Source organism: Agelaius phoeniceus, chromosome 30, assembly GCF_051311805.1.
Source record: "Agelaius phoeniceus isolate bAgePho1 chromosome 30, bAgePho1.hap1, whole genome shotgun sequence".
NCBI classification, from domain to species: domain Eukaryota; kingdom Metazoa; phylum Chordata; class Aves; order Passeriformes; family Icteridae; genus Agelaius; species Agelaius phoeniceus.
Genome location: NC_135294.1, coordinates 3,776,752 through 3,803,176, shown reverse-complemented (window position 1 = coordinate 3,803,176; position 26,425 = coordinate 3,776,752). Strand labels below are relative to the sequence as shown.

The 26,425-nt window shown below is 53.3% G+C and overlaps 2 protein-coding genes and 1 long non-coding RNA gene across 3 annotated transcripts; 2 read left to right on the top strand and 1 right to left on the bottom strand.

Annotated features, from left to right (window-relative positions):
* Positions 1 to 601: 601 nt before the first annotated feature.
* Positions 602 to 9,484, bottom strand: MAK16 (MAK16 homolog). Its single transcript, XM_054650597.2, has 10 exons — positions 9,329 to 9,484; positions 8,466 to 8,515; positions 7,575 to 7,684; positions 6,654 to 6,718; positions 5,463 to 5,614; positions 4,088 to 4,142; positions 2,874 to 2,948; positions 1,561 to 1,677; positions 1,390 to 1,446; positions 602 to 1,161 (listed from the first exon to the last, which is right to left on the bottom strand). The coding sequence occupies exons 1-10, from the start codon at positions 9,341 to 9,343 to the stop codon at positions 973 to 975; spliced, it is 885 nt and encodes a 294-aa protein (XP_054506572.1). The 5' UTR covers positions 9,344 to 9,484; the 3' UTR covers positions 602 to 972.
* Positions 3,120 to 3,621, top strand: LOC143696166 (uncharacterized). The gene is made up of 3 exons (XR_013185592.1): positions 3,120 to 3,255; positions 3,451 to 3,489; positions 3,549 to 3,621. It is a non-coding gene; the product is annotated as an uncharacterized LOC143696166 (long non-coding RNA).
* Positions 9,485 to 12,162: 2,678 nt separating the features above from the next.
* On the top strand, positions 12,163 to 26,425 carry ATP6V1B2 (ATPase H+ transporting V1 subunit B2). Its single transcript, XM_054650634.2, has 14 exons — positions 12,163 to 12,323; positions 13,553 to 13,608; positions 14,610 to 14,708; positions 15,300 to 15,393; positions 15,482 to 15,559; positions 16,292 to 16,431; positions 16,538 to 16,639; positions 17,137 to 17,234; positions 18,797 to 18,920; positions 20,342 to 20,492; positions 23,077 to 23,159; positions 23,245 to 23,349; positions 24,770 to 24,899; positions 24,996 to 26,425. Exons 1-14 carry the CDS (start codon positions 12,215 to 12,217, stop codon positions 25,130 to 25,132), a joined length of 1,506 nt encoding a protein of 501 aa, XP_054506609.1. The 5' UTR covers positions 12,163 to 12,214; the 3' UTR covers positions 25,133 to 26,425.

Below are 26,425 nucleotides of genomic sequence, written 5' to 3'. Positions count from 1 at the left end.
GCCCACCTTCCTGAGGGGTGGGAGCTGCACCTGGGGCACTGCACACCTGCCTGAGGGGTGGGAGCTGCACCTGGGGCTGTGCCCACCTTCCCAAAGGGGTCTGGGAGCTGCACCTGGGGCCGTGCCCACCTTCCTGAGGGGTGGGAGCTGCACCTGGGGCCGTGCCCACCTTCCTGAGGGGTGGGAGCTGCACCTGGGGCACTGCACACCTTCCTGAGGGGTGGGAGCTGCACCTGGGGCTGTGCCCACCTTCCTGAGGGTCTGGGAGCTGTACCTGGGGCTGTGCCCACCTGCCTGAGGGGTGGGAGCTGCACCTGGGGCTGTGCCCACCTCCCTGAGGGGTGGGAGCTGCACCTGGGGCTGTGCCCACCTTCCCAAAGGGGTCTGGGAGCTGCACCTGGGGCCGTGCCCACCTCCCTGAGGGGTGGGAGCACAGGGATGGCCCCGGGCCTGGTACCCAAGGCTTGGCTTGGGCTCTGTGCCAGGGCTCTGGCAGTGCTGCTCTGCTCCCTGCAGGTGCTGCTGGCAGGGCTGCACAGCACCTGTGAGGAGAACAGGCTGCAGGAGAGCACCTGAGGTGTCTGACACTGCTCAGCTGCTTTTGTACAATAAAATTCTTGGTTTTATTCAAAGTTCTGTCGTTCTTGTCCCACCTCTGAGCCCTACACCTCCCCCAGACACAGCTGAGCTTTCCCCAGCCTTACAGGGAGCAGCAGGGCCCTTCCTGGAGCAGAGGCTGGGCTCAGCTTTTTGAGGTTGCAGAGGAGGGAGGTGGGAGATGTTCCTTTGAGCTGGGCTTCACCCATTGTACAAACTCACTGCAGCTGCCTGGGCTCGGGGCACAGACCCCAGAACATGTGTGGAGTATCAAACCAGGCTCCTGTGAGGGGTGGGAGGTGGGTGACAGATGCTGCAGTCACACTCTGGAGGCACATCTGGAGTTCAGTCAGTACCAAATGGGATCAGGAGGGCTCAGGCTGTTTTTGTCTTGGTGCTGGGCTCTGTCTCCTCCTCGTACTCTATCTCGATGTGGGGACGTTTTCTCCTGGCTGGGCCCTTCAGGGGCGTTTTCCCTTTAGATTTGGAGTGGGAGGCTTTCTCCTCCTCTTCTTCCTCCTCTTCCTGCTCCTCTTCACTGCTTGTCTCCAGTTTATCCATGTCCTGAGGAAGAATTGAGTGAGCAGAGTGATGTCAGGGCAGGTTGTGTAATTAAACCTCCTCCTTCCCCAAAATCACCTCCTTACGATCCCACTCAGAGCTGGGCTGGGCTCCCACTGCACAATTCTCTTCCACAGCTGATTTTGCTGCCTCTTACCCCTCCCCAGAGGCACCCAGGGGTGGAGGTGCCCCTGCAGCTCAGCCTCAGTTGGGCCCTGGTGCTTCACCCACCTCAAAGTCGCTGAGCTCGCTGTCCTCTGCTTCCACAAACTCCCTTTTATCCACGTCCTGCAAGGAACAGAGCAGGGACTGAGCACTGCAGTGTCAGGGAAGAGCCACCAAAAGGCTCTTCTGAGTTGTTCTCAGCCCAGCTCAGCACCACAGCAGGGCTGGAAGCTTTACCTCATCATCATCCTCATCTTCTTCCCTCTCTGCATCCGACTCGCTCTCGCTCTCTGCATCTTGCTGCTGCAGGGCCTTGTCAAAGGCGTGGATGGGGAAGTTGTAAATGTCTCCATACTGAAAGGAAAATTGGCATTTTCCATGAGCCACAGGAGGAGGAAGATGCACTTTGGGCTGGGGGGCACTGACAGCCTGCATGGGGCAGCATCAGACTGAGGTGTGGATCAGCCCCTTCCCAGCTCTGAGCCCACGCTCCTGCACAGCACAGGAGGGGAGCCCTCGTGTTTGGGGGGAGCCCTTGTGTTTGGGGGAGCCCTCGTGTTTTGGGGAGCCCTCGTGTTTGGGGAGAACCCTCATGTTTGGGGAGCCCTCGTGTTTTGGGGGAACCCTCGTGTTTTGGGGAGCCCTGTGCACATAACAGGAGGGCAGCCCTCATGTTTGGGGGGAGCCCTTGTGTTTGGGGGAGCCCTCGTGTTTTGGGGAGCCCTCGTGTTTGGGGGGAACCCTCGTGTTTTGGGGGAACCCTCGTGTTTGGGGGCTCCCTATGTTTTGGGGAGTCCTTGTCTTTTGGAGCTCCCTGTGTTTTGGGGAGCCCTTATGTTCTGGGGGTCCCTGTGCACAGAACAGGAGGGGAGCCCTTGTGTATGGGGGAGCCCTCGTGTTTTGGGGAGCCCTGTGCACATTACAGGAGGGGAGCTCTTGTGTTTTGGGGGAGCCCTCGTGTTTTGGGGAGCCCTATGTTTTGGGGAGTCCTTGTCTTTTGGAGCTCCCGTGTTTTGGGGAGCCCTTGTGTTTTGGGGCTCCCTGTGCACAAGAGGGGAGCCCTCGTGTTTTAGGGCTCCCTGTGTTTTGGGGAACCCTCATGTTTTTGGGCTCCTTGTGTACTGGAGAAGAGGGCAGCCCTCATGTTTTGGGGAGCCCTCATGTTTTGGGGCTCCCTGTGCACAGGACAGGAGGGGAGCCTTCGTGTTTTGGGGCTCCCTGTGTTTTGGGAAGCCCTCATGTTTGGGGGCTCCCTTTGCACAAGAGGGGAGTCTTCATGTTTTGGGACTCACTGTGTTTTGGGGAGCCCTCGTGTTTTGGGGCTCCCTGTGCAGAGAGCAGGAGGGCAGCCCTCATGTTTTGGGGCTGCATGTGCACAAGAGGGGAGTCTTCATGTTTTGGGGCTCCCTGTGCACCAAACAGGGGAGCAGCCCTCATGTTTTGGGGAGCCCTCGTGTTTTGGGGCTCCCTGTGCACAATAGGGGAGCCCTCATGTTTTGGGGTTCCCTGTGTTTTGGGGAGCCAGGCATCCCCCAGGGCAGCTCCCTCACCGTGTCCTGCTTCAGCCTTTCCAGCAGCTCCTTCTCGATGGCGTTGTCCAGCTGGGCAGCGATCAGGGCTTTCTCCTGGGGAACACAGAGCAGCTGGGTGAGCGCCAGGGACAGTGGGGACAGCAGCAGTGGCACGAGGTGACACGGGGGCAGTGGCACGAGGTGACACGGGGGCAGTGGCACGAGGTGACACAGGGGCAGTGGCACAAGGTGACACGGGGGCAGTGGCACGAGGTGACACGGGGCACTCAAGGTGACACAGGGCACTCGAGGTGACACAGGGGCAGTGGCACGAGGTGACACAGGGCACTCGAGGTGACACAGGGGCAGTGGCACAAGGTGACACAAGGGCAGTGGCACGAGGTGACACGGGGCACTCAAGGTGACACAGGGCACTCGAGGTGACACGGGGGCAGTGGCACAAGGTGACACAGGGCCAGAGGCACGAGGTGACACGGGGGCAGTGGCACGAGGTGACACGGGGCACTCGAGGTGACACAGGGCACTCGAGGCGACACAGGGGCAGTGGCACGAGGTGACACAGGGCAGTGGCACAAGGTGACACAGGGCACTCAAGGTGACACGGGGCACTCGAGGTGACACAGGGGCACTTGAGGTGACACAGGGGCACTTGAGGTGACACAGGGCACTCGAGGTGACACAGGGGCACTTGAGGTGACACAGGGCAGTGGCACTCGAGGTGACACAGGCAGTGGCACAAGGTGAGACAGGGGCACTCGAGGTGACACAGGGGCAGTGGCACGAGGTGACACAGGGCACTCGAGGTGACACGGGGCACTCGAGGTGACACAGGGCACTCAAGGTGACACAGGGGCAGTGGCACGAGGTGACACAAGGGCGGTGGCACGAGGTGACACGGGGCACTCGAGGTGACACAGGGCACTCGAGGTGACACAGGGGCAGTGGCACAAGGTGACACGGGGCACTCGAGGTGACACAGGGGCACTCAAGGTGACACAGGGGCAGTGGCACGAGGTGACACGGGGCACTCAAGGTGACACAGGGCACTCAAGGTGACACAGGGGCAGTGGCACGAGGTGACACAGGGCACTCAAGGTGACACGGGGCACTCAAGGTGACACAGGGGCACTTGAGGTGACACAGGGGCACTCGAGGTGACACGGGGCACTCGAGGTGACACAGGGCACTCAAGGTGACACATGGCACTCAAGGTGACACATGGCACTCGTTACCTCCCGCCTGTTCTCGCGCCTCTCGATCTTCCTGCGCAGCGGGACGAGTTTCCTCCTGCAGGGAGAACAGGGAACGTCACAGCCCTGGCAGGCAGCACCAGCAGCAGCTGCACATTCCAAACCTCCTGAGGTGGGGGTGCCTCGGGATAAGGAAGATCTAAAGCTGGTAGAGAGCATCCAAAGGATGGGGAAGGGTCTGGAGGGGCCACAGGAGGAGCAGCTCCTCCCGAGGGACAGCTCTGATCTCGGCTCTGTGTGACAGGGAATGGCTGGAGCTGGGGCAGGGCAGGCTCAGGCTGGATTTTAGGGGAAGATTCTTCCCCCAGAGGGTGCTGGGCACTGCCCCCAGGGAATGGGCATGGCCCAGGGGCTGCCAGAGCTCCAAGATGGACACTGCCCCCAGGGATGCACAGTGGGGTTGTTGGGGGTCTGTGCAGGGCCAGGAGTTGGGATCAATGACCCCTGGGTGTCCCTCAGTTCAGGACAATCCCTCAGTGCATTTCTACACTGCACTCCTGCAGCCAGGGATGCACAGGTGGGGTTTTTTTGGGGACCCTGTGGGTCCCTCCAGCTCAGGACAATCCCTCAGTGCATTTCTACACTGCAGCCAGGGATGCACAGGTGGGGTTTTTTTGGGGTCTTGTGGGTCCCTCAGCTCAGGACATTCCCTCAGTGCATTTCTACACTGCAGTCAGGGATGCACAGGTGGGGTTGTTTTGGGGGCCTTGTGGGTCCCTCAGCTCAGGACATTCCCTCAGTGCATTTCTACACTGCAGTCAGGGATGCACAGGTGGGGTTGTTTTGGGGACCCTGTGGGTCCCTCCAGCTCAGGACATTCCCTCAGTGCATTTCTACACTGCATTCCTGCAGCCAGGGATGCACAGGTGGGGTTTTTTGGGGGTCTTGTGGGTCCCTCCAGCTCAGGACATTCCCTCAGTGCATTTCTACACTGCAGTCAGGGATGCACAGGTGGGGTTTTTCAGGGCCTTGTGGGTCCCTCCAGCTCAGGACATTCCCTCAGTGCATTTCTACACTGCATTCCTGCAGCCAGGGATGCACAGGTGGGGTTTTTCAGGGCCTTGTGGGTCCCTCCAGCTCAGGACATTCCCTCAGTGCATTTCTACCCTGCAGTCCTGCAGCCAGGGATGCACAGGTGGGGTTTTTTGGGGGTCTTGTGGGTCCCTCCAGCTCAGGACAATCCCTCAGGGCATTTCTACCCTGCATTCCTGCAGCTCATCCATGTCAGATCCATCTAAACCCCTCAGGAAAACGGGACCAGCTCCATGTCCCAGCAGCACCAGCAGCTCAGGAGAGGGGCAGTGGCTCTCCAGAAGCCACCAGAGGTCACTGCCATGGTCCCTGCCGTGTCCCTTACTGCCTCTTGAGGGTCAGCTTGCGGATGCGGATCAGGTACTGCGTGATCTTGGTGAACCTCTGCTTGCACTTGTGCCGGATGAAGCGGGGCCAGTAGATGAGGTTCTCATCGATCTCCTCCAGAGCCTTCTCGTAGTTCTTGCTCAGCAGCACCTGCAGGGACAGGGGAAGGGCTGGGTGACAGAGCAGGACAAAAAAGGGACGTTTGGGGAGGGGCTGCATGGCCCCCAGAATCACGGGATTGTTAAGGAAAAGCCATCCAGGGTGGTCCCCACCTTGTCCCCATCCCCGAACACTGAGTGCCAGCCCCAGGATGGGGATTCCAAACCTCCCTGGGCAGTGCCATGTGGAAGGGGCTGACAGCAGGCCTGTCAGCCAAAGGAGCAAGAAGAAGCTGACAAGGAGCTCTCTCTCTCCAAGGCTGGAACCAAGGAGACAAGAGGAGTGAGGAACTGAAGAAAGATAAGAAGAGAACTTTGCAGCTGGATGAAGTATTTTTAGAAAGTTAGCTGAAGCCACTGTAACTTTTCACCAATGGTGTTATGTTGATTATTTATTGTGGCCAATAGCTAGGGTAGAAGAAGTATAAACAATTAGAAGTGTATGAAAGGTCAGCCATGTTCAATAATAAAGAGTTGCCATCTGAGACTGCTTGTGGTCGTGACTGCCTCGACAAGGACAGTTCTATGCCATGGACATATTTTATGAAAAATCTTTTCATTAGGACTTTTTCTCCTGGGAAGCTGAGATGCATCAGAAATGAAATGTAAACAATAATTATCTGCTGCTGTGGAATGCAACGGGTGCATCTTTGATTGGTTTCTAATTAATAGTCAATCACAGCCCAGCTGTCTCAGACTCTCTGGTCAGTCACAAGATTTTATTATCATTCCTTTCTATTCCTTGCAAGCCTTCTGATGAAATCCTTTCTTCTCTTCTTTTAATATATATTTTTCTTTTAATATAATATAAATCATAAAATAATAAATCAGCCTTCTGAAACATGGGAGTCAAGATCCTCATCCCTTCCCTCATCCTGAGAGCCCTGAGAACACCACCACAGTTCCATGCCTGAGCAGCCTTTCCATGGAGAAATTCCTGCTGCTGCCCACCCTGTCCCTCCCCTGGAACAGCCTCCCTGCCCTCTGTGGGCACCCCAGGGCTGCTGTCCCTGCTGTGTCCCCGAGCTCACCCGTTCCCAGAGGCGCCGGGGAAACGCCGCCCGCTCGATGGTCTTCATGTAGAGGTAACAGCGACCTGGGGAAACAGGGGAGGTGGAAAATGCCTGTTTTATACCTGGCTGTTCACAAATATTCAAATGAATATTGTCTGTGTTGTGTTAGAAAGTGATGCTGTATGAATTCTCTTAAGTAGTGTGTTAAATATAGTTATAGGTTATTACATAAGGTTAAAATGAAAACTATGCTATGTAAGATACTTTTTTAAAGAAAGGACTTGCAGTGAGATAGCAGCCACAGGACACCTGAATCTTTCAGAGAAAGAGAATTTATTGCTCCATTATCAGGAGAAATGAACTTCTTCCTGCCTCGCTCGTGTTAGGATTCAGAGGAAGAAGCTGACACTGCCCAGACAGAATCCTGTGTTTGAATGGAATTTCTGCATCATGGATGAGGTGTATGAATATGCAACAGGCTGTTGGTTTTAAGGGTTAATCCTCTGTTAATGTGGGTCCTTTTTCAGGCTTATTTTGCCCAGGTACCTGGACTGTCTGTAACTCTTTGTTTTTATTGTCTCATATTGTCCTAAATCCTAATTGTCCAAATTATTATTACTGTAATTACATTACTATTTTTATAACCATTTTATTACTATTAAACTTTTAAAAAAATTTTTAAAAACAAGTGCTTGGTGTTTTTCACAGGGAACAAACCCCCTGAGCCCCTCCCCAGAGCCAGGCTGCCCTCAGGCAGCACCACCCACCCCTCCCTGCCCACTGCATCCCAGCCCCATCCAGGCCGGAAAAGATCAAATCCAAACTTCGATCCCCAGTGCCACATCCCAGCATTCCCATGGCACCTCAAGGACTGGGGACTCCAAACCCCTCCCTTTTCAAGGCCTGATCCCTTTTCCATGCAGGAATCCCTGCTCCCACCTTTCTCCTCCCGGACCGTGGCGTACTGGCTGTTGGCCAGCGGGCAGGAGGAGCGGTTGCACAGCCCCGTCAGGTTGTACTCGTTCCTGCAGAAATTCTGCGTTTTGGTGCTGCAAAAAACGGGACAGGGAATCCATGAGGGGAGGGCAGGAACACCCCACTGCTCCCACAGCTCACCCCAGCCTCTGTGACTCTCACATGTGGTGGCACAGAGGGGACATTTTAGTGTAGGAGAGGTGGCCTTTGAGTCCTAGCAAAATAGAAGTTTTGTACTTGAATATCTGTGGAGAGGCTTTGCCCTGGGAGGTCCTGGTTGTCCTTGATGGGCTGCAGCTGCCATGTCCTTAATTGGGCTGCAGCTGTGATTAATGAAGATAACTGGGATAAAAGGGGGTGGTTTAGCCAGTCAGGGAGAGCCTTGAAGGAGCCCTGAACTGAGAGAGAACAGCATGTAAAAGGAGTCTGTGCTGTGAAGATCTGCAGCCATAAGAATGCACCGAGGAGGTATGGACTTCAGAAATCCGATAACAACAGTATGGGACTTCAGAAATCTGGTAACAACAGTATGGGACTTTAGAAATCTGGTAACAACAGTATGGGACTTTAGTAATCTGATAACAGCATTATGGGACTTCAGAAATCTGGTAACAACAGTATGGGACTTTAGAAAACTGATAATAACGGTATGGGACTTTAGAAATCTGGTAACAACAGTATGGGACTTTAGTAATCTGATAACAGCATTATGGGATTTCAGAAGTCTGATAACAACAGTATCAGGTGTTGTATGATGTATGGGACTCTAGAAATAACAACACTTTAGGGGGTACCCGAGCATGTCCCTGCTGGGTCCCCCAAAGCCCCCACCCCACCGTGTCCCCCCAAACTCACGTCATCTTGTAGGAGCAGAACTGCCTGTTCCCCAGCATGCTCCAGACAACCTGCAGGGGACACAAACAGAGGTGACTTCATTTATCATCCCCACAAAAACCCCTCCAACAACCACTTTCCATGAAAATAACAGCCCTAGGCAGCACTTTAGCCCTAGAAATTTCAAAGCAAACTCCTCTCTCAAACTTCTCCTAGGATACTTTAACCCTTTAATCCACCGCCTAAGCATAACTAACTTCCTCAACAGAGGACAAAACATTGCCTCTCACCTAATTGAGCTCTCCTGATACAAAATACTAAGCCCAGAAGGACCAGCCAAGCTGCAACTAAGAGCAACCAAAGCTGCCACCACCCTCCACTCCAGCCTAATCAAAGCTTACTTAGGATCATTCGCTTTATCCATCCTCATCATCCTCATATCCACATAGAGAAACAACCAATGGCCCTCAACCTTCGTAAAAACCATCAAATCCTGAAAATCACCCACGACGCCCTAATCGACCTCCCAGCACCATCAAATACCTTAACATGATGAAACACCGTGACACCCCTCACCCGCGTGTCCCTGCCAGCTCCGGCAACTGACGGGGGACACCCCACAAACATTGGGGTTTGCTCGGTGTCCGCCGGCAGGGACAGCGCCCGGGCACAGCACGAGTGCTGCTGCCAAGTCCCCATTCACACTCCCGGTGCCCCCGGAGCCACAGCCGCGCTGGGGACACACAGGGGACCCCCGGTGCCCCCGGAGCCACAGCCGCGCTGGGGACACACAGGGGATCCCCGGCCACGTGAGGCGGGCGCACGGCCGGGCCCGGCAGCGGGGCGGACGTTTGACACGGGGCCGAAAGAACGGTGGGACTCACATCGTCGGAATGCATGGTGGCGGTGACAGAGGTGGCGGCGGTGACACAGACGGCGGTGGCGGTGACAGCGGGCACTGACGGCGGTGAGGGTCCCGGCCGCGCGGTCTAGGGCGCCGCCATTACAGGAAAGGGCGGGGCGCTCCAAGTCTCGCGAGAGCGGCGGCCCTGAGGGAGGGGAAAAGGGCGGGAAGGAGGGCGGGCCGCGCTGTCATGGCGGCCGCGCCCCCTCAGGGCGAAGAGCCCACAAAGTCTCGCTCAAAGAGACGCTGAGGGAGACAGGCAATAAAGACCCACAGTTTAACCTGTCCCCTTTCCCTGCCGTGCGGAGCAGAGGAAAAGAGGAAAATGTTCTTACCCCGGCACCCGGCTGGGAGCGTGGAGCCGCTGCCGCCGCGCCGAGCACTGCTCGCACCGGGATTTGCGCTTCCCGTCGGCAGCGAGGGGAGGAGCGGCCCCGGCCCCGCGGGTGTCCCCGGAGCCTCGCCGGTGTCCGGGAGCGACAGCGGGGCCGGGCCGGGGGAGCAGGAACAGAGATCCGAGCTCCGGGCTCGGGCGGGGCTGAGCCCTTCCGGGACACCGGGAACCCCGCGGGGATGGGTATCGGGAACCGGGAATTCCCGATCACCGGGAATCCCGCCGGGATCGGGCACAGGGAACAGGGAATTCTGCAGGGATGAGGCACCGGGCACTGGGAATCCCGCCGGGATGGGGCACATGGCTCGGGATTCCCAAGCATCAAAATTCCTGCCGGGATCAGGCACCCAACCCGGGATTCCTGCCAGGATGGGGGCACCCGGCCTGGGAATCCTGAGCACCGAAATTCCTGCTGGGATGGGGCACCTGGCCCAGGATTCCCGGGATTTCAGAACACCGGGATTCCCGCCTGGATCAGGGCACCTGTCTCGGGATTTCTGAGCTCTGGGGATGTTGGCACCCGCAGGTTTTGGTCCCTCCTGACCTCGGGGCTCTCTCCTGCCCTGGGATGCTCTCCCTGCCTTTTCCAGGCCGGCTCCTCCCTGGCAGAGCTGGAAAATCCCCCAGGCCTGGCGAGGTTTTGCAGTGGGGCTCTCTCTGTCCTTCCATCATTCCTGTTTTCCTAAACTTCTGACACTTGGCTCCGTGAATCCCTTTCAAAGCCCAAACCGAGGCTGTTGGGGAAGATGAAACAGGAAAGCTTCATAAATATGATTGTCTGGCAAAAGATTTTGAGAATATAGAAACTATAAGTGAGATTGAAATGAAAGCAAGCTTTGAGATCCCTCAGGTACTGAACAACTGGAAAACAATGGTGTGGCTGGACTGAAGGTGATCCCCTTTTGATGGAACAACACCCTCTGCTTGCAGACAGCTTAAAATGTTAAAATGTTAATACAGCACTAATAATCAACACAATACAGGTAGTAAATATCTGCCTAGAGCCATTTAATCTGCACTTTTCACAGTGGGGCAGCAGCACCATCTGCTGAGGGAGCCTGGAGCTGTCACTGTCATTTTTTGTGGAAAAATCCTCTTTGCCCAGGGCTTTGCTCCTGGGAAGCTGAGAAGCCCCAGAGAAAAAGGAAAACAATAATTATCTCATTGCTTCCCCTGTGTTTTACTGCTTTGGAATGTGGTTGGAAATTGTTTATCCAACTTGTGAATTCTTTTAACTTAATGCTCCGGCTGTGTCAGACTCTGGAGAGTTACAAGTTTTCATTATTATCTTTTTAGCCTTCTGTCTGTATTTTTCCTGTATTCTTTAGTATAGTTTTGTATAGCATTCTTTAATATAATATAATTTAATATCATAAAATAATAAATCAGCCTTCCGAGAACATGGAGTCAGATTCTCAATTCCTCCTTCATCCTGGGGATCCTGCAAACTCAACAGAAGGCTCCCAATTCTCTTTCTCCTTCCCCTTTTTTTTTCCTTTTCCCCTCCTGTTTTTCTGCATTTAACCCTTTCTGTGGAGTTATCTGTTCTGTTTGCTGCCCCCTCGGGAGGTTTCCTGTCTCTCTGCCTCCTTGCTGCCCCAGGGAGAATCACCCAGATCTCTTTGCAGATGTTTTCCCCAAATATTTCCAGTTCTGAGCCAGCGGGGGGGGAATTGATTTAAAACCCCAACCCGTTCTGTCTCACGGCTCCATCTTTCTCACTTTACTTCCCTTTTCCTTCCTTTTCCTTTTTATTCTTCTATTTTGCTATTTTTCTGTCTCTTATTATTTTAATTTTAGTTTTTAATTTTAAGTTTTTAAAATTTTTCTTCATTCCTTTTCCTTATTTTCCTCTTCCTCTTTTCTCTTGCCTTTTTCCCCTCATACCTTTCTCCTTTTGACTTTGCAATTTTTTTTATTCTTATCCATTAACCTTTTCCCTTCTTCTTCCTCTTCCCTTTTCTTCTTCCTCTTCCCTTTTCCTTTTCCCTTTTCCTTTTCCTTTTTATTCTCCCTTTTTGCTATTTTTCTCTCTTATTATTTTAACAGTTTTTAAAATTTTTCTTCATTCCTTTTCCTTATTTTCCTCTTCCTCTTTTCTCTTGCCTTTTCCCTCATACCTTTCTTCTTTTGACTTTGCAATTTTTTTATTCTTATCCATTAACCTTTTTCCTTCCTCTTCCCTTTTCCTCTTCCTCTTCCCTTTAACTTTTTCCTATTTCCTCTTCCTCTCCTCCTTTTCCTTTTCCTTTTTTCCTTTTCCCCTTCCTCTTCCTTTTCCCCTTTCAGGACCTGGGACAGCTCCGGCCCCGCCCCTCCCCGCCGGTGGGCGTGTCCGTGCGTCACTGGGCGTGTCCGTGCGTCGCGGGGCGTGTCCGTGCGTCGCGGGGCGTGTCCGTGCGTCGCGGGGCGTGTCCCTGTGCCCGCTATAACAGCGCATGCGCGGCCGCCCCCCTTAGCAGCCGGTCCAACATGGCGGCGGTGCGGGCGCTGCGCGGGGCCGTGAACGGCGCCGGGCCCGGCGGGCCCCGCGAGCAGGCGGCGGCTCTGACCCGCGATTTCCTGTCCCAGCCGCGCCTCAGTGAGTGCAGGGGGACCCGGGGGGCTGCGGGAGGGGGGATCCGCCCGCTTCGGGGGCTGCAGCGCCGGGCCCGGGCAGGCCGCAGCGCCGGCTCGCCCACCCTCTCATAACATCTCGGGTTAATTAACACCGTAATTAAGCCGCCCCGCCTGGCCCGTGTCCCTCCCGAAAAGCCGGGGTTTGTTCCGGGAGCTGGAAGTGCTGGCGGTGGGATGGAGTCTGTATTTAACACTGAATTGAGAAATCGGGGGTGAAAAAGGGGAAATGCGGGGCTTTGGTAAAATCGCTTTATGGCAGCGCAGTGGGGAGAAATCAGAGTGCGCGAAGGTGTTTTTGTGGCTGCAATTACATAAAATGGCTTTACCTGTGTCCTAAATAGCACCGGGAGCTGCAGGGGCTGCCCAGCAGCTCCTGGGTCACGGATCTTTTGGGAATTTCAGCCAGGTTTGGAAGCCAAACCCATCGCTGCAGTTCCAGGGCTTCACCCTGGAGCAGAGGCTGCTGGCAGGGCTGGAGCCAGGGGGATTCCAGGGTTTTCCATGGAGATTCTGGATTTTCCCTGAACTGGGAAAATGGGAAATGTTCCGGGCTGCCTTTGGTTTGCCGTGGAACTGCCTGAGAGGCTGATTGAGGAAGGAGAGCTCATGAGACAGTCACGGGGTGAAATACCTCACTCAGGGTCAGCCTTTCCACATGAAATGCCTCACTCAGGGTCAGCCTTTCCACGTGAAATGCCTCACTCAGGGTCAGCTTTTCCACGTGAAATGCCTCACTCAGGGTCAGCTTTTCCATTCCTTATGTCCTGGTCCCATTCCTGATTATCTCAATCCCATTCCCTGTTCCTATTCCCTACATCCCATTCCCCGTTGCCAATCCCATTCCCTATATCCCAATCCCATTCCTGGTTCCCAGTCCCATTCCCTGGTGCCGTTTCCAATCCCTATCCTGGTCCTCAGTCCCCATTCCCCATGGGAAATGGGATGTGGGAAGGGATGGAGTGGGAAATGGGACATGGGAAGTGGGAAATGAGATGTGGGAAGGGATGGAATGGGAAATGGGAATTGGGACATGGGAAGGGATGGAGTGGGAAATGGGATGTGGGAAGGGATGAAATGGGATGTGGGAAGGGATGGAGTGGGAATTAGGGTGTGGGAAATGGGATCTGGGCTGTTCCTGAGGAAGTTCCTGTTTCTGACTCCTGCCCTGTGGTTTTTGGGGTTTTTTTCCAGCTTACAAAACCGTGTCAGGTGTGAACGGGCCCCTGGTTATCCTGGACCAGGTTAAGGTAAATTCTCAGCTGTTCATGGAGATTTTGGAGGGAGAGTTGGCAGGAAAAGTTGGGAAAGGTAAAATCCACCTGCTGGGAAATTCCCCAGAGGCATTTTGGTGATTTGGGGAAAGAAAGGAAGCAGAGTTTGGGTTTTTCTTTCTAGGGGAAAGAAAGGAAGCAGAGTTTGGGTTTTTCTTTCTAGGGGAAAGAAAGGAAGCAGAGTTTGGGTTTTTCTTTCTAGGGGAAAGAAAGGAAGCAGAGTTTGGGTTTTTCTTTCTTGGGGAAATGAAGCAGAGTTTGGGTTTTCCTTTCTAGGGGAAAGAAAGGAAGCAGAGTTTGGGTTTTTCTTTCTTGGGGAAAGAAAGGAAGCAGAGTTTGGGTTTTTCTTTCCTTTCCAGGGGAAAGACAGGAAGCAGAGTTTGGGTTTTTCTTTCCTTTCCAGGGGAAAGACAGGAAGCAGAGTTTGGGTTTTTCTTTCCTTATTTGAGGAAAGACAGGAAGCAGAGTTTGGGTTTTTCTTTCTTGGGGAAGGAAAGGAAGCAGAGTTTGGGTTTTTCTTTCATTTCTTGAGGAAAGAAAGGAAGCAGAGTTTGGATTTTACCAGACCCCTGGAATGCTGGTGCCATTCCAAGCTGAAGTGAAGCTTTGCTTTGCTCCCAACCTTTCTGTTTGCACATCAATGCTCTGGAAAAGGAAGCTGTGGACAATCCTGGCTTCTTTTCAAGCTGCTCTTAAGGGCAAAGCTGCTGCAGGTTTTTCTTCCTGTGCAGAGGCTGCACTGGATCTTTCTGCCACTATTTGGACATTTTAGAACTAATTCTGGCACCTCCAACCATCCAAATACTCCCATAAAAACGGCTTCACCTTGAGAGGTTTAATATCCTGGGCAGGAGTTTGGTTCTGATGATCAAATGATTCTTTAAAATGGAGTCGTTTATAAGAAACCAGGCTGGGGGAGGTGATTTTTGTTTGCTGGCTGGAGTTTAACCCCTTCCCTCCTCCCTGTGCCCCCTCAGTTCCCCAGGTACGCCGAGATTGTGCACCTGACCCTGCCTGATGGCACCAGGAGGAGTGGGCAGGTGCTGGAAGTCAGTGGCTCCAAAGCTGTGGTGCAGGTAGGAGCAGGAAGCTCTTTTCCCATCATTAATCCATCAGGATGAGCCTCAAACCAAATCAAACCTGGCTGGAGATTTGTTCTGTATCAATGGAAACAAAAAATCACCTACTTGTTCCAGTGCAGGTGGCATTGATAATTTGAGGAGATTTCTGACTGTGCACAGTCACATTCTTGTTTCCATCCCACTGGATTTATTTCCACCCCCACTGGATTTATTTCCACCCCACTGGATTTATTTCCACCCTGCTGGATTAAAGGAATCCCCTGGAATTTGCAGAGTTGGATTCCAGATCAGCCCTGTGCTGATATTTCAATTATTTCTCCTAAAAAGCTGTTTCTTGTTCACATGAATGAATCTGGCAGGGGGAAACACTTGAGACCAAAGGAATTGCACCAGGTTTGGTGGTTGTTGCTGATAGAATTCAGGATTTAATTTTTTTGGGATTTTCTACCAGCTCTTGAAGCCCTTTCAGAGCAGCTCCTGCTGTGTGCCCTGAGGCTGCAGGTGAAGCAGCATTCAGGATTTACTTTGTGAAGCACAAAACTCCTGTCCTGTGGTTTATTTTTCTTTTTCCTGCTGCATTTGCAGGTGTTTGAAGGCACTTCAGGGATTGATGCCAAGAAAACCTCCTGTGAGTTCACTGGGGACATCCTGAGGACCCCGGTCTCAGAGGACATGCTTGGTGAGGATTTACCTGTGGATGTGAGCAGATTTATCCAAATTTACCTGCTTTTCACAATAATTCTCATTTTTCTTGCTGTTTCCTATAGGCAGAGTGTTCAATGGCTCAGGAAAACCCATAGACAGAGGTCCCATTGTCTTGGCTGAGGATTTCCTGGACATTATGGGTTTGTTCTTAATCCTTTTCTGAGGGGGAGTAAAGTCAAACCTGGTGTGTTTCAGCTTTCTGAATTTCTATATTTGAACACAAGAACTAACTCTAGGTATATATTAGAACACAAGATCTAACTTGGGAGGAGCTTCATCTCATTTTTGAGTATGTGTATGGCACCAAATTCTAATTAAATTACCCAAGTGCAAGGAGATGAGGGAGCAGAAAATTTTCTGCAATGTTTCAAGATGCTCTTTGTTATTTGTAGACACCTAAAGGTGAAATGCTGAAAATGTGGCAGAGTTTTAAATCATTTTTACCACTGACATGAGCATTTAACAGCAGAGTCTTGAGAGGTCAGGTGTGCCCAGGTGCAGCTCAAGATCTGTTGGTGTCACAGTGGGGTTTTTGCCCATTTTTGAGTATGTGTATGGCCCCAAATTCTAATTAAATTACCCAAGTGCAGGGAGATGAGGGAGCAGAAAATTGTCTGCAACGTTTGAAAGATGCTCTTTGTTATTTGTAGACTGAATTCTGCAACACCTAAAGGTGAAATGCTGAAAATGTGCAGAGTTTTAAATCATTTTTACCACATGACATGAACATTTAACAGCAGGTGAGGTGTGCCCAGGTGCAGCTGAAGATCTGTTGGTGTCACAGTGGGGTTTGTACCCATTTATCAGGGTGTTTGATAAAGCTCCCAGCATTTCCAGGGAGTAATCTTGTGTTCTCTCCAAAAATCCCACAGGCCAGCCAATCAACCCCCAGTGTCGGATCTATCCGGAGGAAATGATCCAGACTGGGATTTCTGCCATAGATGGCATGAACAGTATTGCCAGGGGCCAGAAAATCCCCATTTTCTCAGCTGCTGGGCTGCCCCACAACGAGGTGAGGCCCTCAGAGCTGCTCTGAACCTGGTGGGAGCCAAAAATAAATCGAATTCTGGGCCGTGGGGACAGCATCAGGTGCAAACCCTGGGGTATTTCTCGCCTAGATTGCAGCTCAGATCTGTCGCCAGGCTGGCTTGGTGAAGAAATCCAAAGATGTGATGGATTACAGCGAGGAGAACTTTGCCATCGTCTTTGCTGCCATGGGGGTGAGCCCACAGTGCTGGGGGAAGGTGGGGCTGGAGGAATCAGAGATAATCTGAGTGTGGCTGAGGCCTGAGCAGCTTTTGTGCGTGTGGAATTAAAGAATGGGTGAAAATCCCCAAGGCTGGAATCTGCCTCTGGACAGGCTGCCCAGAGAAGCTGTGGCTGCCCCATCCCTGGAGGTGTCCAGGGCTGGGTGAGGCTTGGAGCACCCTGGGATAGTGGGAGGTGTCCCTGCCCATGGCACTGGAGGGGTTTTTGGGGTCCCTTCCCACCCAAACCATTCCATGATTCCAGCAAAGCTTGGCTGGTCAGGATAAAGGATCTCAGACTTGATCTGATCTCAGACTTGATCTCCACCCTGGAATTCCAGAATTGTTGCTCACTCTGGCAGTGTAGAGGAACCTGATGAGTGGAAATCTTTGCTGTGAGTTATTAATGAGCTCACCAGCCCTTAATTGGCTGGGAAATGTGCCAGGTTCAACCCAGAGCTGTGCTTTAGGTGAACATGGAAACCGCTCGGTTCTTCAAGTCAGACTTTGAGGAGAACGGCTCCATGGACAACGTGTGCCTGTTCCTGAACCTGGCCAACGACCCCACGTGAGTGGCACCCCCTGAGGGGGGCAGCACAAACACCTGGGGGCATGGAGCCTGCTGGGGGGGGTTTGTGGCAGCAACGCTGCAAGTGAAATCCTGCTGGAGCTGCAGGGGCAGTGGGGCTGGAGCTCTGCGTGAAATTCTGGAGGAGCTGCAGGAGCAGTGGGGTTGGTGGAGCTGCAGGGGCAGTGGGGCTGGTGCAGCTAAAATACTGCTCCAGTTGCAATTCTGCTGCAGCTAAAATGCTGCTCCAGGGGCAGCGGGGCTGGTGGAGCTGCAGGCGCGGCGGGGCTGGTGGAGCTGCAGGCGCGGCGGGGCTGGTGGAGCTGCAGGCGCGGCGGGGCTGGTGGAGCTGCAGGCGCGGCGGGGCTGGTGGAGCTGCAGGCGCGGCGGGGCTGGTGGAGCTGCAGGCGCGGCGGGGCTGGTGGAGCTGCAGGCGCGGCGGGGCTGGTGGAGCTGCAGGCGCGGCGGGGCTGGTGGAGCTGCAGGGGCGGCGGGGCTGGTGGAGCTGCAGGGGCGGCGGGGCTGGTGGAGCTCCAGGGGCGGCGGGGCTGGTGGAGCTCCAGGGGCGGCGGGGCTGGTGGAGCTCCAGGGGCGGCGGGGCTGGTGGAGCTCCAGGGGCGGCGGGGCTGGTGGAGCTCCAGGAGCGGCGGGGCTGGTGGAGCTGCAGGTGCAGCGGGGCTGCTGCAGCTAAAATGCTGCTCCAGGTGCGATGGCGCTGGAGCTGCTGCAGGTGTTAGAGAAGATGAAACAGATGATTGTCTGGCAAAAGATTTGGAGAATATAGGAACTATAAGCGAGGTATAAATGAAAGCAGCTTTGAGATCCCTCAGTTACTGAACAACTGGAAAACAATGGTGTGGCTACTGAAGGTGATCCCCTTTTGATGGAACAACACCCTCTGCCTGCAGACAGGCCCAAGGGGCAGAGCAGACCCTGCCAGCTTGGCAGAAGGGGCCCAAAGAGGAGTTTGTAGGGTTTAAAATGTAACACAGGATGGTGATGTAATGATTCTTATAGGCTGTATGGAAATGCTGTAGGATCTGTATATTGGACTAGATTGGTTAGTGAGAATTAGAATATTCAACACAGAAGAATTATTGTATTGGAATGGGAACCTTGCTCTCTTAGCTCTTGCCCCTCTTAGCTCTTACCCTTTTTGCTCTCTTATGCTTTTGCTCTCTTGCCTCTTTTACTCTCTCACCCTCTCATCCTCTCTCCCCCTCTCTTCTCTCAGTCCTGCTCTGAGCTGTGCCTGGCAGCTCCCAGTGGGGCCCTTTGCATAAACCCCAAGTTCCACACCCTGGCTTCAGAGATCTCTTGTCTCTGTCTATCCCAACTCTGCTACCCCCATGGCTCCTACATGCAGGGGCAGTGCTGGGGCAGTGCTGGGGCAGTGCAGGGGCAATGCTGGGGCTGCAGGGGCAGTGCAGGGGCAGTGCTGGGGCTGCAGGGGCAGTGCTGGGGCAGTGCTGGGGCTGCAGGGGCAGTGCTGGGCTGCAGGTGGTGCCAGGCAGCCCCATGTGGCCCAGGTGGCCCTGCAGGTGACAGCAGTTGTGTTGCAGCATCGAGCGCATCATCACGCCCCGGCTGGCGCTGACCACGGCAGAGTTCCTGGCCTACCAGTGTGAGAAACACGTGCTGGTCATCCTGACAGACATGAGCTCCTATGCTGAGGCTCTCAGAGAGGTGTGTGTGCTCATTAAGGTGCTAATTAGTGTGGGTGTTGGCAGAAAAGGGGGCTCTGAAGCGAGGAGCTGAGCTGCTGCTCCAGCTGTTGGAATTAACGCTCATTGGGATGGTTGGGAGCAGGCAGTGAGGATTTCAGCTGATCCTTGCTGGGCTGGGATTTATTTCACTGGTGGCAATTCCACCCCTGGAATTGTCCAGGGCCAGGTTGGACAGGGCTTGGAGCAGCCTGGGACAGTGGCAGGTGTTCCTGCCATGGCAGGGGTGGGTCTGGATGATGCCACCTTGGTTGGCTGGGATTTACTTCACTGGTGGCAATTCCACCCCTGGAATTGTCCAAGGCCAGGTTGGACAGGGCTTGGAGCAGCCTGGGGCTGTGGGAGGTGTTCCTGCCATGGCAGGGGTGGCACTGGGTGATGCCACCTTGGTTGGCTGGGATTTATTTCACTGGTGGCAATTCCACCCCTGGAAATGTCCAGGGCCAGGTTGGACAGGGCTTGGAGCAGCCTGGGGCTGTGGGAGGTGTTCCTGCCATGGCAGGGGTGGGTCTGGATGATATTTAAGTTTCTTTCCAACCCAAAGCACCCCATAATGCCATGAATCAGCAGCTTGATCCCCTGATTCTGGATTTGCCGTGTCCTGTCACAAGGCAACCCTGAAGGTGTTAATTAGTGGGATGCAGCCTCCCTTTTTATCCCAATTTCCAGCCACATTTCCCTTCTCTCTTTCCCTATTTCTGAGGTGCTTGAGAGGTTCAGACTCCCCAGAACACCTGATCCCAAAGATTTCCCTCTAATGTATAACCCTCCCTTTTCATTTTTAATTCTTAATGAATTTAGGGATTTTTCCCCATTGCTGAGGTACTTGAGAGGTTCAGACTTCCCAGAACACCTGATCCCAAAGATTCCCCTCTAATGTATAACCCTCCCTTTTAATTTTTAATTCTTACTGAATTTAGGGATTTTTCCCCATTGGCTGAGGTACTTGAGAGGTTCAGACTCTTCAATACACCTGATACTGAATATTTCTCAAAGATTTCTCTCTAATGTATAACCCTCCCTTTTAATTTTTAATTCTTTCAGAATTTAGAGGTTTTTCATCCCCATTGTTTCTTTCATCTTTCAATGCCTAATTTCATTTATCAGCAAACCTAGAGTTTATTTGTAAAAGCAAATTTCTTTTTCCATTCATCCATCAGTAGAATCTTTCTCATTGTTTCTTTCATCTCCCAGTGCTGGTTTTATCTCCACAGCTGGTTTGGAAACACAAATCCCCCATTCCTCTCATAACCTAAAACTATATTTTTAAGAGAATCAATACAGCATTCCTTTCCAGCACAACACAAATAATACTCATTTGAAAATTTGCCAGAAGCCAATCATAAACCACTCATTTTTTCCCCGTTTCTGTGCCTGCCCCAGGTGTCAGCAGCTCGGGAGGAGGTGCCTGGGCGCCGAGGCTTCCCTGGCTACATGTACACAGACCTGGCCACCATCTACGAGCGCGCCGGGCGCGTGGAGGGCAGGAACGGCTCCATCACCCAGATCCCCATCCTCACCATGCCCAACGACGGTGAGTCCCTGGGGGAATGGGCCTCAGTCCCTGGGGGAATGGGCCTCAGTCCCTGTGGGAATGGGCCTCAGTCCCTGTGGGAATGGGCCTGCAGTCCCTGTGGGAATGGGCCTGCAGTCCCTGTGGGAATGGGCCTGCAGTCCCTGTGGGAATGGGCCTGCAGTCCCTGTGGGAATGGGCCTCAGTCCCTGTGGGAATGGGCCTCAGTCCCTGGGGGAATGGGCCTCAGTCCCTGTGGGAATGGGCCTGCAGTCCCTGTGGGAATGGGCCTCAGTCCCTGTGGGAATGGGCCTCAGTCCCTGTGGGAATGGGCCTCAGTCCCTGTGGGAATGGGCCTCAGTCCCTGTGGGAATGGGCCTCAGTCCCTGTGGGAATGGGCCTCAGTCCCTGTGGGAATGGGCCTCAGTCCCTGTGGGAATGGGCCTCAGTCCCTGTGGGAATGGGCCTGCAGTCCCTGGGGGAATGGGCCTCAGTCCCTGTGGGAATGGGCCTGCAGTCCCTGGGGGAATGGGCCTCAGTCCCTGGGGGAATGGGCCTCAGTCCCTGGGGGAATGGGCCTCAGTCCCTGGGGGAATGGGCCTCAGTCCCTGGGGGAATGGGCCTCAGTCCCTGGGGGAATGGGCCTCAGTCCCTGGGGGAATGGGCCTCAGTCCCTGGGGGAATGGGCCTCAGTCCCTGGGGGAATGGGCCTCAGTCCCTGGGGGAATGGGCCTCAGTCCCTGGGGGAATGGGCCTCAGTCCCTGGGGGAATGGGCCTCTTGTTGACAGAGTGATAAAACTGTCCTTGGTCGCCTCAAAAAGGAAAGAACCCCAGAAGTTTCTTTCCTCAATGAGGGGAAAAAAGGCCTCTCATAGGACTTTGGTTTGTTCTGAAGTCTCAGGACTTTGCCTCAAAATTAAGGAGAGCAAATCGGTGAGTGACTGGAGGAATGTGCCTCTTGTTGACAGAGTGACAGAACTGTCCTTTGACCCTTAAAAAGGAAAGAAGTTTGGAGGTTTAGGTGAAAAAGGCATCTCATAGGACTTTGGTTTGTTCTGAAGTCTCCGGACTTCACCTCAAACTTAAGGAGAGCAAATTGGTGAGTTCCTGTGGGAATGTGCCTCGAGTCCCTGTAGGAATGTTCCTCTTGTTGGTGGAGTGACAGAACTGTCCTTTGTCCCCTCAAAAAGGAAAGAGGCCCAGAAGTTTCTTTCCTCGATGAGGTAAAAAAGGCCTCTCATAGGACTTTGGTTTGTTCTGAAGTCTCAGGACTTTGCCTCAAAATTAAGGAGAGCAAATTGCTGAGTCCCTGTGGGAATGTGCCTCGAGTCACTGTAGGAATGTGCCTCTTGTTGATGGAGTGACAGAACTGTCCTTTGACCCTTAAAAAGGAAAGAAGTTTGGAGGTTTAAGTGAAAAAGGCCTCTCGTAGGACCTGGGGGATTTCACCTCAAACTTAAGGAGAGCAAATTGGTGTAGGAATTCAGTGCAGGAATGTTCCTCCTGTTGTGACTGAGTGACAGAACTGTCCTGTGCTGGTGTTCACAGGGGTCTCAGGACAAGAGAAGAGATGAGAATCTTGACTCCATGTTTCAGAAGGCTGATTTGTTATTTTATGATATACATTATATTAAAAGTAAATGCTCTATTGAAACTATTCTAAAAGAATAGAAGAAAGGATTTCAGCAGAAGGCTTGAAAGGAATAGGAAAGAATGATAATAAAATCTTGTGACTGACCAGAGAGTCTGAGACAGCTGGGCTGTGATTGGCAATTAATTAGAAACAACCACATGAGACCAATCCCAGATGCACCTGTTGCATTCCACAGCAGCAGATAATCATTGTTTTTCTTTTCCTCTGAGGCTTCTCAGGAGAAAAATCCTGGCAAATATCAGAAAATATCATGGCTACATCCAGTGGTCATTGGAGCCACCCATCTTGGTGCAAATCCAAGTGAGGGTAATGGACCTTGCACGAGGTGAAAAACTTCAGGTGAAAAAGGCATCTCAGAGGCTTGGGGGACTTCACCTCAAACCCAAGGATACCCAATTGGACAAAGCCAAAAAGTCCCACCTGAGCAATTTACAGAAAAAGGAGAACAAAGGAATGAATTGGTTCTGTGAGGTGTTTTACCAGGAGGAAGAACCTCTGGCACCTGGCTTGGTTTTTCTCTGTAAAAAGTTTTGTTATTTTGCATTTTATCAAAACCTTTTTGTTCCCAACACTACCCCAGAAGCCATGCTGCTGATTTTGTGCCTTCTGAGGCAGCTGAGCCATCCTGGGTGTGAAACAGATCTCCAAGAGCTTGTGAGACCTTTCAGGTCACAGCCAGGGGCCTTCCAGGAGCTGCCTTGGGGTCACCCAGCAGCACAGCAGTCCTGGGGCCTTCAGGTTTCCTTCCTGTTCCAGGCTTTGGCTGCTTTCTGCTAAAAATGCTTTGCCCTTTGAGGGCTCAAGCTTGGTGCTCATCCAAGAGCCCTTGGGGATTTGTGAAAGGAATAATTGCTGAAGTCACCTGGCAACCAAAAGCTCCAGCTCAGTGCTAAAATGGATATAAAAGGGCTGAAAATCATCAAAACTTTATTTTTTTTTTTTTCCCACAGATATTACTCATCCCATCCCTGACTTGACTGGATACATCACTGAGGGACAGATCTACGTGGACAGGCAGCTGCACAACAGGCAGGTGTGTGCCTGGCTGCTCTCAAGGTGCTGAGGGTTATTCTGATTTTTAAGGATTCCTGTTAATTCTGGGGTTTTTTTTCCCCCAGATTTACCCTCCCATCAACGTGCTGCCCTCCCTGTCCCGGCTGATGAAGTCGGCCATCGGTGAGGGCATGACCAGGAAGGACCACGCTGATGTGTCCAACCAGCTGGTGGGTACAGAACCCCTGGGCTGCCCAGCTGAGGGGTCCAGAACATTCCTGAGGCTGCTTTAATCAGGCCTTGTGTTCACTGAGAGGTTTTGGGTCTGAAGAGGAATTGTGGATGATTTGAGAGAGCTGAGCTGGGGGTGTTCACCTGGAGAGAGCTCAGAGCCACTTCCAGGGTCTAAAGGGGCTCCAGGAGAGCTGGGGAGGGATTGGGGATGTGGGATGGAGGGACAGGACACAGGGAATGGCTTCCCACTGCCAGAGGACAGGGATGGATGGGATATTGGGAATTCCTGAGCTGGGATTCCAAGAGGAGCAGCAGGAGAGCAGCTGAGGATGAGGGATGGACTGGCAGGACACAGGGAATGGAAGCCACTCCCAGAGGACAGGGATGGATGGGATATTGGGATTGGGAATTCCTGGCTGGAATTCCCAGAGGAGTACCAGGAGAGCTGGGGATAAGGGATGGACTGACAGGACACAGGGAATAGAACCCACTGCCAGAGGACAGGGATGGATGGGATATTGGGAATTGGGAATTTCTGGGCTGGGATTCCCAGAGGAGCAGCAGGAGAGCACCTGAGGATGAGGGATGGGAGGGACTGGACACAGGGAATGGAACCCACTCCCAGAGGACAGGGATGGATGGGATATTGGGATTGGGAATTCCTGAGCTGGGGATGAGGGATGGACTGGCAGGACACAGGGAATGGAACCCACTCCCAGAGGACAAGGATGGATGGGATATTGGGAAAGAATTCCTGGGTTGGAATTCCCAGAGAAGCACCAGGAGAGCACCTGAGGATGAGGGATGGAGGGACAGGACACAGGGAATGGCTCCCACTGCCAGAGGACAGGGGTGGATGGGATATTGGGAATTGGGAATTCCTGAGCTGGGATTCCAAGAGGAGCACCAGGAGAGCTGGGGAGGAACTGGGGATGAGGGATGGGAGGGACAGGACACAGGGAATGGAACCCACTGCCAGAGGACAGGGATGGATGGGATGTTGGGATTGGGAATTCCTGAGCTGGGGATGAGGGATGGACTGACAGGACACAGGGAATGGAACCCACTGCCAGAGGACAGGGATGGATGGGATATTGGGAATTGGGAATTCCTGGCTGGGATTCCCAGAGGAGCAGCAGGAGAGCACCTGAGGATGAGGGATGGACTGGCAGGACACAGGGAATGGCTCCCACTGCCAGAGGACAGGGATGGATGGGATATTGGGATTGGGAATTCCTGTCTGGAATTCCCAGAGGAGCCGTGGCCGCTCCCGGATCCCTCCAGTGCCAGGCTGGGGTAAGCTGGGGCAGAGGGAGGTGTCCCTGGCGTGGCAGGGGTGGGATGGGGTGATGATGATGATGATGATGATGAGGTTTGAGGGCCCTGCCAGGCTCCCTGAGCCCCTTCCTCCCCCAGTACGCCTGCTACGCCATCGGCAAGGACGTGCAGGCCATGAAGGCCGTGGTGGGCGAGGAAGCCCTGACCTCGGACGACCTCCTGTACCTGGAGTTCCTGCAGAAGTTTGAGAAGAACTTCATTGCTCAGGGTAAGGCTGGCAGCAGCTCCCAGGGGCAGGGATGATGCCAGGGTGGTGGTGTTGGCGTTCCCTGTGGCACTCCCTGGCCCCGGGCTGTCCCCGCAGGGCCCTACGAGAACCGCACGGTGTTCGAGACCCTGGACATCGGCTGGCAGCTGCTCAGGATCTTCCCCAAGGAGATGCTCAAGAGGATCCCCCAGAGCACCCTGGCTGAGTTCTACCCTCGGGATGCCAAGCACTAGCCCGGCTCCTTGTGCCCCTGCTCTGTGGTTTGGTTTCCTTTTCCATGTGTTGGTGTTTCCCTGTCGCCCTCCCAGCTCCACCCAGCAGCAGGTGACACTTGTGGCAGTGTTCCCCACCGAGAGCAGTTTGGAAAATTATCCCTTCTCCCACAGCCTGCACCTCCAGCAGGATGCTGTGAAAATGTGCAATAGCCACCATGAGGTTTGGGCTTTGAAATGAGCTTTTTTTTTCTGTGGGGCTTCTCAAGGCTGAGCGTGACCAGAAATTGCAAACCTTCGCTTTGAAACCGTGAAAGAGGAAATGTGACCTGCAAGGACAGCATTCCTTGGTTTTTAAAAAATGCAGGTTTTTAACCAGGGCTGCACTTTCTGAAAGGATCTGTGGAGGTGACACTGGGGACTTCCCCACCAGCAAAGGTGGAAAAGTCCTTGTCCTTTCAGAGGACAAAGGCCAGTGAGGTGCTACCTAAAAATAGCAGGATAAAGCTTAATTACTGAATTGCAGGTTTTAAATTGAAGTTTGCAGAGTAAATTTCCTCCTCCACCCTTTTTTGGTTGGGTTCTGGAGGTGCCAAACAGAACCAGCAGCTCAGTCTAGGCTCAGAAGTGTCACCACAGCTGTTGGTGGTTCAAGGCTTTGTGCTGCTGCTGAGGGGGATCCTGAGAGGTGAAAACCAACCTAAAACCTGGCCTAGGTCTGCTGGTGTGAGCTCAGCTTTTAAACCATGGCCTGTACATACAAGAAAACAGGAGTTGATGAAAAAGGCAGCTTTTAATGTGAGAAAGGATATTTCCAACCTGCTCCAGGCGTGCTGGGCCCGTGCCGTGGCTGGAGCTGTTGTGGTTTGCACTCCAGGCACGGATTTGCCTCGGCATTCCCAAACTCTGCAGTCCTGGCTGGGCAATTCCGTGTTGTTCCTTTTCCAGCGGGTTCAGCCAAGGCTCTGGGCCCTGCTGCTGGCACAGTTCCATGCTTTTCCCAGGCTTTCCTGTAGTCTGAGCTCTGGGCTGGCTCAGCAGAGCATGTTACACCTCCCTGCACTGTCTGGGAAGGTGCTAACATGACTGGGATGTGCAAATTCCAGCTTTCCCTGGCGTCTCCATGTGCAGTTCTCTGGTTTGTCCCGTGTTCTCCGTGGCTGCAGCAGCGACTTTATTCCAGTGCATTCCACCCAAAGCTGTGTCCAGTCTCTTTTTCCTGAGGTCAGGATGGGAGGGCAAGAAGCCTTGGCATGAAAACACTTTAATGTAGAGAATCTCTAAATAAATTAAATATGGAAGGTGTTGAACAAA